The sequence below is a fragment of the Papio anubis genome, chromosome 8, assembly GCF_008728515.1.
Source record: "Papio anubis isolate 15944 chromosome 8, Panubis1.0, whole genome shotgun sequence".
Taxonomy (NCBI): domain Eukaryota; kingdom Metazoa; phylum Chordata; class Mammalia; order Primates; family Cercopithecidae; genus Papio; species Papio anubis.
In genome coordinates this window covers 51,853,201-51,868,264 of record NC_044983.1, presented here as the reverse complement: position 1 = coordinate 51,868,264, position 15,064 = coordinate 51,853,201, and the positions used below count along the sequence as shown (strand labels likewise).

General features: G+C 42.1%; 2 protein-coding genes across 8 annotated transcripts in view; one reads left to right on the top strand and one right to left on the bottom strand.

Moving 5' to 3' along the window:
- Positions 1-3,327: 3,327 nt before the first annotated feature.
- Positions 3,328-10,544, bottom strand: CHCHD7 (coiled-coil-helix-coiled-coil-helix domain containing 7). 4 transcript variants are annotated; one of them, XM_009213061.4, is made up of 5 exons: positions 10,350-10,544; positions 9,282-9,429; positions 7,218-7,287; positions 5,387-5,529; positions 3,328-4,604 (listed from the first exon to the last, which is right to left on the bottom strand). In XM_009213061.4, the coding sequence occupies exons 2-4, from the start codon at positions 9,338-9,340 to the stop codon at positions 5,413-5,415; spliced, it is 246 nt and encodes an 81-aa protein (XP_009211325.1). In that variant the 5' UTR covers positions 9,341-9,429; positions 10,350-10,544; the 3' UTR covers positions 3,328-4,604; positions 5,387-5,412. The 4 variants fall into 4 exon arrangements, with proteins under 4 accessions (XP_009211325.1, XP_009211323.1, XP_009211326.1 ...); XM_009213059.4 differs by having other exon boundaries at positions 5,387-5,485; XM_009213062.4 differs by lacking the exon at positions 9,282-9,429.
- A 327-nt stretch (positions 10,545-10,871) lies between these two features.
- PLAG1 (PLAG1 zinc finger) overlaps positions 10,872-15,064 on the top strand; it is a 50,738-nt gene continuing 46,545 nt past the window's right edge. For 2 of the 4 annotated variants that reach the window (XM_003902772.5, XM_003902771.5), the window contains exon 1: positions 10,872-11,065. The gene's annotated coding sequence lies outside the window, so the exon portion shown is untranslated. The remainder of the gene's footprint in view (positions 11,066-15,064) is intronic. The other 2 variants (XM_009213055.4, XM_009213057.4) reach the window with 2 other exon arrangements.

Below are 15,064 nucleotides of genomic sequence, written 5' to 3'. Positions count from 1 at the left end.
TTTTAAATGCAGGGAAAATCTTGAAAATTCTTGACACTGGCTGCTTCTGGGACAGATTTATTGTACTGAAAATCCGAAATTGGCATGCTCTAATAAGCATTTTCTATGAGCATCAAATTTGGGATTTCAGCACATTTTAGATTTCAGATTTTCAAATTTGGGTTGCTCAACCTGTCCATTCCTTCCATGCACACTCACCATTCCCAATGTATCCTACTTTCTGAACTTGAATGGCCATCTCTTGACTGCTCTAGTTAAAATTTCACCAGTCTGTTCAGGCTCAGCTCATGTGTAATCTCTCTAAGGCCTTCCTCGCATGCCTGGTCAGAATTCTTCTCACCTCCTCTTAATTCCCCCTCATCTCTACTGTGATATTCACTTTGTGTACTCTGGATAGCTGGGTATGTTACTGAACGTGGTAAAATTAGGCAAATCAAATCACCTAATGCACTCTAATTTTTTCACCTTCAGTTTTTATTTTGCAAAGAAAAATTAAAAAATAAAATGTAGTTTAAGCAATAAAATGCCTTCTCCACATTTTGTTAGTTGATAATTGATATCAAAAGCTTGCCCGGCAGCCAAGGCCTGTAGGCCCACTGGCCTGAGTTATCAAATTAATTAGCTTCACCTCTCCCAAAGCAGAATCTTGGAAAGGGAAATAAATACAATAGAGGCAAATTTAACAGTGGTGATGAGAAAAACTCCTGAGACTGCCACTAAAAAGTGGTGCCATGAGATCTTGAACAACCAGGTTATAAGAAGAGTATACTGAAGTTTTCAGGGTAGGTGTAAAGAGGCAAACTAGGAATTAGGGAATTACCAAAGACAAATTTTAAACTGAACAGTTTTGCCTGGACGGAGTCATTACATATATGTTAAGGATTTACTGATTAAAAATCCCCAATTAGTTTGTCATTGAAAGCACTTTATAAAAAACACACTTACAGAAACCAATCATCAAAGAGCTGTGCCATTACTACAAAGCTACAATAATCAAGACAGTGTGGTGCTGGCATAAGGACAGACCTATACAGATCAATGGAATAGAATTTCAGGCCAGAAATAAACTCTCACATGTACAGTCAACAAATTTGCAACAACAGTGCCAAGACAATTCAATGAAGAATAGTTCTTTGTCAATAAATGGTGCCGGGAACACTGAATAGCCATATGCAAAAGAATGAAGCCTAACTCCCACCTCATAATGTACAAAAATTAACTCGAAATATACAAAGACCTAAATGTAAGAGCTAAAACCATAACACTCTACGAAAAAAGGTGGAAATCTTTGTTACCTTGGATTAGGCAATGCTTTCTTACATATGATACCAAAAGCAACGAAAGAAAAAAATAAATTGGAGTTCATCAAAATCAAACACTTTTGTGCTTCAAAGTACACCATAAAGTGAAAATACAACCCACGGAATGGGAGAAAAAAATTGCAAACCATATATCTGATAAGGAATTTTTATCTGTTATATATAAAGAATTCTTAAAACTCAGTAATTAAGACAACCCAATTTAAAAATTTAAAAATGGGCAAAGGATCCAAATAAACATTTCTCCAAATAAGAGATACAAACTGCCAATATACACATTAAAATTTGGTTGACATCATTAGCCATCAAGGAAATGCAAATCAAAGCCATAAGGAGATATCAGTTCACACCCACTACGATGGCTGTAATCCAAAGCAGATAACAAGTGTTAATGAGGAAGTTGAGAAATTTGGAACTCTCATACACTGTTGATGGGATTGTAAAACAGTGCAGCGACTTTGAAAAACTGTTTGTGCCTCAAAAGGTTAAACAGTTACCACCTGACCCAGCAATTCAACTCCTAGGTATGTATCTTAAGGAGAAATTAATGTCCACATAAAAACTTGTACAAAATGTTCAAAAAACAGCATGACTCATAATAGGCAAGAAGTGGAAATCCAAATGCCCATCAGCTGATTCATGGATAAATAAAATGTGGTATAGCCATATAATGGAATGCTAAAGTACTGATACATGTAACAACATAAACGAACCTTGAAAACATGAGGTTGTCAAAGAGGCCAGTCATAAAAGACCACATATTATATGATTCCATTTATATAAATGTCCATAAATAGGCAATAAGATAAACAGAAAGTAGATTACCAGTTGCCTAAGTGTTGGAGGTTGGCTTTAGGAGAAAATGGGAGCCAGGCAGGCAGATACAACTATAGCTACTCAGGAGGCTGAGAGAGGAGGAGGGCTTGAGGCCAGGAGCTGAAGGCTGCAGTGAGCTATGATGATGCCAATGCACTGAAGCCTGGGCAACAGAGTGAGACCTTGTCTCTAAAAAACAAAATGAGCCGTGCGCAGTGGCTCACGCCTATAATCCCAGCACTTTGGAAGGCTGAGGAAGGTGGATTACCTGAGGTCAGCAGTTCAAGACAGCCTGGCCAACATGGTGAAACCCCATCACTACTAAAAACACAAAAATTAGCCGGGCGTGGTGGCTCATGCCTGTAATCCCAGGTACTTGGGAGTCTGAGGCACGTGAATCACTTAAGCCTGGCAGGCAGAGGTTCCAGTGAGCCGGGATCACACTACTGCACTCCAGCCTGGGCAACAGAGCGGCACTCATCTCAAAAAAAAAAAAAAAGTTTCTTCCCCAATCTCCAGAACTATTGCTCCCTACAGAGTGCCACTGGTGACCAACTGGTTCTTCTTCATTTTTGAGACAGTCTCACTGTTGCCCAGTGGGCTGGAGTGCAGTGGCACGATTGTGGCTCACTGCAAGCTCTGCCTCCCAGGTTCACACCATTCTCCTGCCTCAGCCTCCGGAGTAGCTGTGACTACAGGCACCCGCCACCAAGCCCAGCTAATTTTTTGTATTTTTAGTAGAGACGGGGTTTCACCACGTTAGCCAGGATGGTCTTGATCTTCTGACCTCGTGATCCACCTGCCTCAGCCTCCCAAAGTGCTGGGATTACAGGCGTGAGCCACCACGCCGAGCCGCCAACTGCAGTTCTTGAACCTACATCAACCTCAACCCAGAGGCCCAGCGGGCAGGAGGGCCTGGTGGGAAGGCGGGTATCCATGTCTTTACCTGAAGTGCTCAGCAATAAGGCAAAGGTACTGAAAAGACTCAACAAGAGTGGCATCAGGACAACTAGTTACAGGATGAATGTTGATATTGGTATGTAAATTCAAAGAAGTGACATTAAAATTCCAAGCCCTTTAACAAGTATGCTTAAAAAAGTACTAAAATACTTCTTACACAGGTATGCATTCATTCTTTTCTGGTCCTGTTTTAATCCATCATTTTTATACCAGTCCATACAAATGAAAAGAATTTTGGAAATAATTCATTTTTTATTCAAATATAACTACATTTAACAATCAAGGTCATGTGGCTTAGAAACCCGAGCTTGGTTTTAGACTCAGACAGATGGTTCATTGTCAGCAGCCATTAAAACAATGTTCTTGAATTAGACCAAATGAAGAGAAGGGACAAAAGCATGTTTTCAAGTACATATTAAATTTCATTCAATAATAGTATGTCTTCATACAACTACCGTGAATTAAACAAATGATTCTAAAAGGCAGTGGGCATAAGGAGGGTTGCTTCACAATCTACCCCAGTCACCACACTGAATAAGTATTGTGTTTATATCATAATAAAGTGAGGTTCTAGTCTCATCAGTGTTGAGTTCACCTGATGAACCCCGATCCCTTTCCCTACCCAACTCATCCTGCAAATAGAAATTCTACTTCTAAAGGAATCCATTTGTCTTTCTTCCCATTACTGTGGTTCAAAAACTGATACTACAGCTACCCAATATTTAAGGATTTTAATCACAGAATCCTGTAACTAAGCCTTTCTTTAAAGAAAGACAACCAGTTCTTTTTTATGCCATTTATTTAGAAAAACCCCTTTGTCCCTAGTGAATGTACTAACCTTATTTAAACAAAGATAAGTGAGGGAAGTAAGAACTGATTTGAGGAATGAGCCTGGGATCTGAGGCCCACCACACATTCCTTACCTTCAACTTACCTTTCCAGTCTTCTCCCACCACTGCTCCACCCACCTGAGATTTTAGGTGGAACAAGCTACAGGATACTCTCTGAATGTGGTTCCAGCTTCCCTTGCCTCACACTCTTGCTCAATAACATTTCCTTTACTTGGAAACATTGCCTTCATCTCAGCCCCATTCAGTCTTTACTTGTTCACATCATACTCTTCTTTCAAAACTCAGTGGAAAAGTTTGATTTCTCATGTAGCCTTACCTAACTCCATGCCTCGAGAAAATCATGCAAACTCATGCCACAGCACAGCCAGCAGCAACATACCACCGGCATGGCACTGACAGCAAGCAAAAAGGACACGGGGTGACTTCACTGTCTCCACTTGAAGAACTTAAGGTCTGTCTGGGTGAGGGGTGTACAGTCTTAAATATTACAGCGATCATTTATTAGAAATATTCATCTGCTTCTAAGTTATATAAATACTTTTAATGCAAACATTCAATAAGGCATCTTTCCCATTTCTCTCAAGATTTCATCTCTTTCTGCTGCCGTAGGCATACATGGCTTCACTCCGGTCCGTCTTCTCTGTATCATGATAGAATGCTGTGTACAGGCATTAAAATAAAAAAGAAGAAACCAAAATCAGTCATGTATTAAATGCTAATCATTTGCCAGTAATTTGCTATTGCTTCCTCAAACAGGAAATTCTAAAAACCAAGTTTAAAAAAAAAACCCAAAACCTAATTATAGGACTCCAGATAAACGTTTTTAAATTATTAACAATTAAATAGAAGTAGTCATTCCCACAGGAATACATTAACAGCAATTGGGATGGGAATATACAAAGTACAAAAGTATATACAGTCCATCAAGAAGAGCTACTGAATAATCGTGAAATAAAACCAACAGTGCATTTAGCAAAGGGAAAGGAAATAGCTGGATCCAGTGGTTCAAGGAAACAGAAATTATATACCAATGTTTTCAGAAAAATGGAGCATTTTAACTACCATGGATGGCAGTGAGAAAGAAAAAGGCAGAAATGGAAGTCTAACATGATGTGTTATGACAAGGGAAGTGAAACATTCTGTTCATCTCCAGGAAAACTAAATTTATAACAAAGACATTGTTTTAGGGCTGCAGATACTTAAATGCCTAGGAAGACCCACCTATATTAAAACTGCATTCTTATAGCTTAGAGGATGAGGAGGCAGCTAACGAGAGCTCTCAAGGATCTTTCAGGGCTAAAGCAGCAGAGGATAAAGTTGAAAAGTTAAGTTTCCCTACAGCCATCAGTGGGAAAGGATTGTCGGTACTGACTAATTTTAGGCTTCAGTTTCAAGCCTAGGAGATGGGTTTTAACACAAAGTTAACCAATCTAGGCTTACCCAGAATTTCCGGCAGTTTTTATACTTCAAGAAGTAAGTGGAACACCTTTCCTTGTCATAGTTATTTTCATCCAGACATCTGGTGGAAGCATCAGATTCCTTACAGACATAAGAGAGGCATCATTTAAAAGGTAGAATAGGATCTAAAAGCAAACAGACAAAAAAATAAACAAGCTGCTTCCCTAGAAGCAAATAACGTGAAATAGTTCATTTGTGTTCATTTTGACGGGTAGACTCTAATAAAAACTGGACAATCTCGCCAACTATCCCAGTATGCACTCTGCTTAGGCTAACACCTTCCTTTTTATAATCTGGGCCTGTTTTCTGAATATGTGATCACAGGAATTTGAGCCAAATAACTGTGATTAATTAATCCAGTAACCATTTTAGTAAGAAACTGAGGCAAGGTGCAATGTGTTAAATGACTACTGCACAGCTAGAATCAGAATCCATCTCCTGACTCACAGTACATCTCTCCTGCTTTTCCAGATTTTCATTTTGGCTTGAATGTTTGATCATAACGTTGGTTTCAAGATTCCAAGTAAATCACTAATAACTGGTCTACATCAAGACAACCTAAATTAACACCATTTATCTCAATGCATTTTTGGCTACCATTTACTCCATTATACGAATACACTATTATATAAGCAATTTTAATAGATATTACTTCAAAACCAAAGTCAACAACACAGGCTATAAATTCAAAGGAAAGTAGGTGCCACATGGGGATTAAATTTAAGCTGTGTGAACTGGAAGTACATTGAATAACTTAAAAGTGAAAGGTATGATTCTGTGAAGTCATCTAAAGCAGGGGTCCCCAAACCCCGGGCCACAAAGTGGTACTGGTCTGTGGTCTGTTAGGAATCCCGCCAGACAGCAGGAGATGAGCAGTGGGCGAGTGAGCCTTACCACCTGAGCTCCCCTTCCTGTCACGTCAGTGGGAGCATTAGATTCTCACAGGAGCATGAACTCTATTGTGAACTGCACGTCTGTGAGGGATCTAGGTTGCAAGCTCCTTATGAGAATCTAACGCCTGTTGACGCCCACCCCCTTCCCCGTCTGTGGAAAAAATTATCTTCCACAAAACCAGTCCTTGGTGCCCAAAAGGTTGGGGACCACAGATCTAAAGGAAAGCTTTAGCTATATGGGTAGATAGTTTGCAACACATATCTAAGAAACATGTTCTACCTAAACAGAACAAAGCCGAATTTCTATGCCAAATATTTAATGAATGTATATATTTGGAAAATGCATATCACTAAAGAGTATAATTTTCATGGGACCAGTATGATAACTACATTATTCAAAGGCAGCAAAACCACAAGTAAGTATTGCAAATCATACCAAATAAATGCCAATAAAAGCCTACTCTTAAGACATTTTGTTTATGAGATACCTTTGTGAAAACCTTTAAGCTTTAAATAGGCTAATTCTATTATCAGCCCATTACTCTCAGCTAGGTTGTCAAGGACATGATGCTATTATTACTAGTGAAACAATAAATGTCAGTGACAGTTTAAAAATATCATACCTTCCAGTTTTCCATGTTTGGACTAAACATTCTCAGTGTTACATTTTCCTGTGTAGTTTTACAGTGACAACCAAATGCTTGCATATTATACAAATAAGGAAAACTAAAGAAAACATGAATGTTACAGAAATTATAAACATCTAAAAATGCTCTAGTTAAATAGGATATGCTGGCCAGCAATATTTTTTGTAGAGAAATAACTTTATTCAACAACTGCAGAAAACAAAGGCCCACAAAACTAAAAGCAGCCTGTTTTTCCAACTTAACACTCATGAAAATTAAAGCAAACCATCCTACCGACAAGCAAGGATTTATGTCAGGATCTCTCAGCCTCCCTGTTACCACGGGCATCCTGACAGTCTTCTTACTGAGGGTAGACACAAAAAAATAATTATGCAGATGACAGAAAATAAATCAATACATCTCAACAGCCCTAAAAGTACCTGAAATTTTGATTTTGGCATAATGATCACCTAGTGAGGAACTTCGTGTATTCTCTGTATTTTGTGAATAAAAACTTGAACGTGGCCGGGTGCGGTGGCTCACGCCTGTAATCCCAGCACTTTGGGAGGCTGAGGCGGGTGGATCACGAGGTCAGGAGATCGAGACCATCCTGGCTAACACGGTGAAACCCCGTCTCTACTAAACATACAAAAAATGAGCCAGGCATGGTGGTGGGCGCCTGTAGTCCCAGCTACTCGGGAGGCTGAGGCAGGAGAATGGTGTGAACCCGGGAGGGAGAGCTTGCAGTGAGCCGCAATCGCGCCACTGCACTCCAGCCTGGGTGAGAGCGAGACTCCATCTCAAAAAAAAAAAAAAAAAAAAAACTTGAACGTGTTTTTCCTTTGTATGGCCATGCCTCAACACAAAGGCCATATATTGGACTGAAATGCATCTATGGCCTGGGTGTGGTGTCTCCTGCCTGTAATTCCTGCACTTTGGGAGGCTAGGGCTGGAGGGCTGCTTAAGCTCAGCAGTTCGAGATCAACCTAGGCGACACAGAGAAACCCCATTTCTACCAAAAATACAAAATTAGCCTGGTGTCGTGCCGTGTGCCTGTGGTCCCAGCTACTTGGAAGGCTAAAGTGGAAGGATCACTATAGCCCACGAAGTCAAGGCTGCAGTCAACTGTGATTGCATCAGGGCACTCCAGCCTGGGTGACAGAGAGAGACTGTCTCAAAAAAACAAAAAAGAAAGATAGTTCAATTATAATTCAGTTGTGGTTTACTCTTATTCTTAAGCAACCAAATGCACTAATAAAACCTAAGAATACAGTATGCATTCCAACAATTACTCCCTTATTTTACAGCAATTAGCATACAAAATAAGAATGGAATTCAGCACAGTCCAACTTTAGCACAAACATTCATCAACTGAAGTACCAGAGTGCCTATTTTATGGCCAATAGTAGGGTAACCAACACACCAAAAAGCCAAGTTATTGCTTAGTTGACATTATGAAAAGTTATACTGTTTAAAAAACAAAAGAGTAGAAATTTTACTTCCAGTGGCATCTTCTTTTTAACTGATTACTTCCCTGGGTTGCAGGAAGTCAGGGAATGCTACTGTGCTTCTGTAATCTTCCAATTCAATTCCTAGAGAAACAGCTTTGCAAAAGTTGGGGAGGCCGAGTCGGGCGGATCACAAGATCAGGAGTTCAAGACCAGCCTGATCAACATGGTGAAACCCTGTCTCTACTAAAAATACAAAAATTAGCCGAGCTTGGTGGCACGTGCCTGTAATCCCAGCTACTCAGGAGGCCGAGGCAGGAGAATCGCTTGAACCTGGGAAGCAGAGGTTGCAGTGAATCGAGATCGTGCCACTGCACTCCAGCCCAAGCGACAGTGGGAGACTCCGTCTTAAAAAAAAAAAAAAAAAAAAAAAAGACTCACCCAGCCCGGTTCTACTATGGGAAAGACCAGGATGTCCAGGCCAAAGGAGACCAGGCTTTGCAAAAAAATCAATGGAAAAGGGTTTGGTTATTCTGGTGTCCATTAAGTAATCACTGAATAATAATTTTATGATTTTCATTGAACAATACAAGAAAATATCCTGCAAACAGTAACATCTTGGCAAAAAAGAAATCGATGCTGTTCAATTATATCTACAAGCTTCTTCCTCTCCTGAAGATAATTTTTATTTCACGCTTGACTTCTTCCTGAGAGATGACAGTAAATAAATTCACAGCTTTCTTTTTTACATCTATCCTATGATGTGAGAAAACAGAATTCTTCTTAGCTGTTCATACACTTTAATCATCTCAACGAGGATCAGACAACTTTGCATTAAAGTTTCGTGCCTTACGTGAAAGTATCCTACTCTATATTTTATTGTCAGTCAGAAATTCTTTAAAAATAATACCTAGGTAACATGACATATAACCAGTTCGAGTTTGGTGCATGAGTTTCTTCACATTTCATTTCCTTTTCCTTCCGGATTCTAAACACAAGGCACTCTAAATTTGGATTTCCGAAAGTCCCCTCCTTTGCATGAGTTCCTCGTGTATTAACTGGAATTGAAGAGGAAATGTCAATTTACAGTGAGAAGCGGGGCTGAAGTGCAACATCGAGTGCTTGGCTGAAGGGGCCTTATCTATTACTTTTTGAATGTACTAAACAAATGTTACAAGGCTCTACTACTTGCAGAGGATAGCCAGAAAGAAAAACCAAGCAAAGATTTGAAGGAGGGGCCACAAAACCATAGCACATTCGGGTAATAACTCTAAAATCCACTCCAAAGGGCAAACTGCTTAATAAGGCAGTTCTTGATTTCCCATCCAATGGTTCACGTCCCCCCTCTCTAAGTAGCTTTGAAAGGGCAGGGGGATGGGAACGTTTCTGAACACGTTCATGACCACACGCCCCGGGGTCGGAGCCCGGGCAGGGTCCGCGGTTCTGCTAAACCCGGAAGCTGCACACGCCGTGCCGTTAACCCACTGCCAGGTGCAGAGGGTAAGAAGTCAAGGGTGGCCCGCTGGAGGTGGGCGGGCAGGGCGAGGAGAAACATGGGGCGAACCCGAGGCCTCGCCGCCTTCCGCGGTGTAGCCCGCCAGCGTCTGATCCTGGACAGTGCGCACAGGTGAACACACCTTGCTGTGCCCTGAGACCGTGCCGAGAGAGGCAAGGGGCGAGGAAAACGCAGGGAACTGGGGGTGGGGCCGGCAACTGCGCTTCAGAGGCTACAGAGAAGGAGAGTGGAAGAAGAGCTGGGGTTGCCCGGACTAGGCAGGGGTCATCTTCCTCGCCCCCGGAGCGCACAGACCGCTGTGGCAGGAGGAAGAGCAACGGGAAGAGGTTCGCGCTGCGGCGAAACCTGGCGCCAGCGCCTCCGCGCCGCAGAAGTGGATTCGGGCCCCGCTGCGGCCCAAGGGCACCCCTCTCTTCCCGCTTTTCTGCGGCCGCCGGGGAGGTAGGGCGGGGGACCACTCACCTCGGGCCTCCGCTTCGCCAGCACCCAGGCCGTCTCCAGCTCCAAACACGTCAATGGCTCACGCAGCAGGACCTTAAGTAGTGCGCATCCGAACTTGCTGCCCCCGCTCCCCGGCGGCAGCCCGCCCAATCGGCGCGCGCCGCCGCCAGACTGACAGCCGCGCGGGGCCCTGGGCCGCAGGGGCAGGCGGGCCTCGCCCCGCCCCCGCCTGGCGAAAGGAGGGCCGAGGCGGGAGGAGTGGGCGGGGCGGGGCGCGCGACCCCGCCCCCTCTCCCCCGCCCCACCGCGCCTCCCAGCCGCGGCCCGTCTCTTAACACTTCGCCTTGACGGGCGGCGCCGCGGCCCAATGGGTGGGTCGGCTCCCGCCAGCGGCGGCGCCGAGTGGACGGCTCCCGGGCGGAGCGCGCGCGGGGGGCGGGCGCAGTGGCGGGCGGGGGTTGGGGGCGGTCCGATGGGAGGCGGGGGCGGCGGCCGAACAGGCAGGGGGAGGCGACGGTGGGCGCGACGTCGGCGGCGGCGGCGGCGGCGGCGGCGGCAGCTGCAAGTTGGGCTGCAGGGGCAGCGCATACACTACAATGGCTGCTGGAAAGAGGCGTAAGGAAACAATTTCCAGGCCCGCCGCGTCCAGCCCGAAATATGAGAAAAAAATTATTAGAAATTCCGCGGGCGGTGTAGAGGCGGCGGACGGGCCGGAGGGAGGATGTTAAAGCCCCGCGGTGAGTTCTCCGGGGGTCCGGGGCGGCGGCGAGGCGTTTAGCGGGAGAAATATCAGGGTTATTTAAATTATGGGACTAGCCGAGGGGGCAGAGGAGCAGCGGCGGCGGCAGGAGGAGGAAAAGTTTGTGCTACTCTCAGCCCCTGCTCAGGACCCCAGAGAGAAAAATAATAATAAAAAATAAAATAAAATAATTACGCGGGGCTGCGAGGACTCCCGAAGTCGCTTCTGACAGGGCAGGGGGCGATGCGGCTGGGGACCCGAAGGTGAGGTCGGTGGGAAAAAAAAAAAACCCTTTATTCAGGGTCTGGAAAGTTTGAAAAGTTTTCCTCCTCCTCCTCCTCCTCCTCTCTGGTGCTGTGAATATTGTGACAGCGGCAGCGGCAGCAGCGAGAGCGGAAGACATTAGAGACCCGAAAAATAAGGGAAAAATTAATATAAATTCAGTTTTGAGAGTAAACTCTCCGCATTTTCCACCAAAACATCCCGGGGGAAGGTCGCTTCCCAAAGGGCCTGGCGGAAACCCGCAGTCGGCAATATTTGGGGGGCACTTTGAGTGACTTGGGGTAACTTTGCCCCTTTTTCAAAAGAGGTTTTTCTTTTCTGGAGAAATGAATTTGTTTTTGCCCTTTCCTCAGGTGGGCAAGCCGGGGTCGGGGTGCGGGGTCTGCAGGGAGGTGTGAGCCCGGGGTGTGTGGCTGCGAGGGGGGATAGGGGGAGGGGGTGCTAAATGAAAGCAGGAGATCGGCACAGAGCAGGGACAGCTTGTTGTCAGTATCATAAACAACCAAAATGGAGGGAGAACTCAGGCATATAACCAAATAAAAATTTTTAAAAAATCGCAAAAAATCCCTAAAAATCCGGGATGCTCCCCCTTTTCTCGCTAAAGGTAAAAGTATGTACCGCCTTTCCCCTGAAGTCCATTTTGACTTTGCAGGGACCAAGGAGTTAATATTTATTTATTTTTTAAAACTTTCGAAGGGCAAAAGCCTTTTATAACTCAACCGACAATGAGAAAACGTGAAAATCCGATGCAAGAGAAGCAGGGGGAGCGAGGGGGGAGGTGGTAGTGCAGAAACTGCTAAACTTATTGGTAATGTGGACTGATCTGAGATAAGATAAACACTATATTTGCTATTTTATAACTCTCTTTTAATGATCTTTGCGGGGTTTTTTTGGGTGGAAAAAAAAGTGATGCCATTTTCTTAATAGAGTTAATATGTGTGATTGGAAGAATAAACCTTTCCGGCTTTAGATTGCATTTTCGTCGCATTTATGCTTCAGGTTTTGTTAGTGGCTCCCTCCTTTCTTTAAACTGGGCTCTGCAAAGGAGGGATAGAGAGGTGATGGTGCTCAGAGAGGCTGGAGTGCAAGGCTGGAGTACCTTTTGGGGAGGGGTGTGGAGTTGCTTGGTTTCCCCCTTCCTGACACGTTTGCTTCACCTGTTCATCCTTCCTGAAGAATGTTAAGCTGAGGTTTTCTGGTTTTATGTATATAAAAGGATGATGTCTCTTGCATCACATTGATGTTAATGGGAAAGTGCTGCTGATGTTGGTTCCACGTGGGATATGGGACAGAGCAGGGCATTTTAAAGGGACAGCTTCTCTTTTCCTATGGTTTTCATCACCTACACAGAATCACTGTCTGAGGACCAAAAGCAGAGGTGCTAGGAGGGTGTGGTGATGGAAGATCCTTCCCTTTCTGTTACTCCAGTGCACCCACCCATAGGAGTGATGGAGGGACAGGAGGGATAAACAGCCTCAACTGAAGATGAATATGTGTATAGTTTGTATCCAAGCTGTTCTTTTGTGTAACAAGCCCTCCCAGGAACTTTTCATGTTACATTGCTTTGCTTTGGAAGCTGATTTTGGAAGGAATTGTGGAAAAATGGAAATAGTTTAAGGTGTGTGGTGTAATGGTATAGCATTATTGAACAGTTATGAATTCTGTGCAGTGAGATCAAAGAGCTGTGTATGCCCATAATGTGATTTTACAGCCATTTTGTAAAAGCTGTAAAATACCTAATATTCAATTTTGCTTAAGGTACATTGAGGACTTCTGGTTGAAAATTGCAGAGTGGTGAAGATTCTTTTAATATTGTAAGCAGTAGGCATTTCTTTAGGGGGAAGGAAAGTACACACACCAACACCATGGAAAAGTTTACACATCCATATTTAAAGTCCATCCTATACATGGGCTGTAACTTTGCGCCTTTGAAATGAAAAGATTTTAAAAATCCTGAGCCCTATGAGTTTTCATCTTCTGCGTTGAATTTATTTGTGTTATTTAACAGAAAGTGTTTACTGACCATAAACTACTATCGGCTCTTAGGTTTTAGATTTCCACGATATTTTCCAAATTTAAAATATGTAAATTGTTAGCTGTACTATAATGGGGATTAAGGTTAATCTTCAGTAGAAATTACTTGTGTTCCATTTTCCACAGGTATATGGACTTTCTGAAATAAATCCTTATTTCCTCTTGTTTTTATGATTTATAGACATGGATTAAAGTTAGAGCTGAATTTTTAGACTTCTTATATAGAATGTTTTTTCTTGCCATACTGTATAAACAAGTTATTATTTTTGTAGTCCATTATATGTTAACTTGTGTTTACAACTGAGTTCTTCCAACTTTCTGTAAATACCTCCATAACAACATCACATCGGTAACGTGTTTGAGTACATCATCTTGTGGTTTCTGATTTTGGAAGCAATTACAACTTTCTAAGAACTCATTAAAAAATTAATCTCATCACCCACAGTTAAATCAAAATTGATTGGAAAAGGATTAAGCTATCAATAGAGAAGGGAAACTCCTCCCTGCCCAATGATCTTCTGTCCGGAGGTTTCAGAATGCCATTAAGACTTACAAAGCCTTTTCAGTTTATCTTACGTTTTCTTTGTATTTTGGCTCAAGACAGTTACATTGACTATAAGTAGTCAGAATTATGCTGTGCATTTAAAGTAAATGAGACTTAGATCTTGAATAATTGCCACTTTGACAAACCAGATGCTAATATCAATAAATTCAATCTCTATAAAAAAATGAAGGAATTCAAGTTATATTAGATCATCGTATTATTCAGGTTGTTTGGACACTTTGTGATTGGTTTATTGTCAATCTAAATAAAAGTGCTAGTATTATGATTTTTTTTCTTCCTCTCATATAGGGTGGTGTAAAACTTTCTTCATGTTTGTATTTGATGCAACTAGCTACTTGTCTGATTTAGAAAATGCACTCAGAGTGCACAAATCTAAAATCTGTAATCGCTTAGAGAGTCTTATTTAGGTGGGGCACAGCACAATATTTAATTTGAAGTGATTGTACTAAGCTTTTGTGATGCCTTAGAAATACTACCTGTTGAACATCCTTTTCTGAAGCTACTGTTAAATTATACCAACATACAGAAATAATGTAATGATGTTGTGTACTCAAAATCTTTATTTCAGTTGGAATCGGAGAATTCTCATATATTGATAGTCTTATTTGAAATTTATATGCCTAATTTTGCTACTTGAAATCCTACAAAGAATTTAGCTGCTGTAGAAGATTTATAAGTGTGGGCTAATATTGACACATTCTGTATCTGTATATTATTACCAAAATATTTTAGTAAATAGTAAGTAGATATTTATAACAAAATAAATTAGTGAATTTGGTTTATCAGTATAGTTTTAAAATTTGAAGGGTACTATTTGTGTTTTAATAGCATGCACAGGTGGGGGTTATTCCTTCATTTTTAATGTAATCCTGATTGTCAGTATGTACATTTTGGTTTGATATTCTGCAAATTTTCCTTTCTAAGGATTAAATTTGTTGTTTCCTAAATTAAATGTAATGCTCCTGTCTTAAGTGAGATTTGAAAAGCCAGATGACTAAAATATATATCTATAGCTATCTTTGAAGTTTTGTTTCAGTAATCATTTGCCTCTTGAGCTGTGTAGTCCAAATAATTTTATCTAAGAATGTTTTAATATTTTTTCTTTAGAATCCTGTT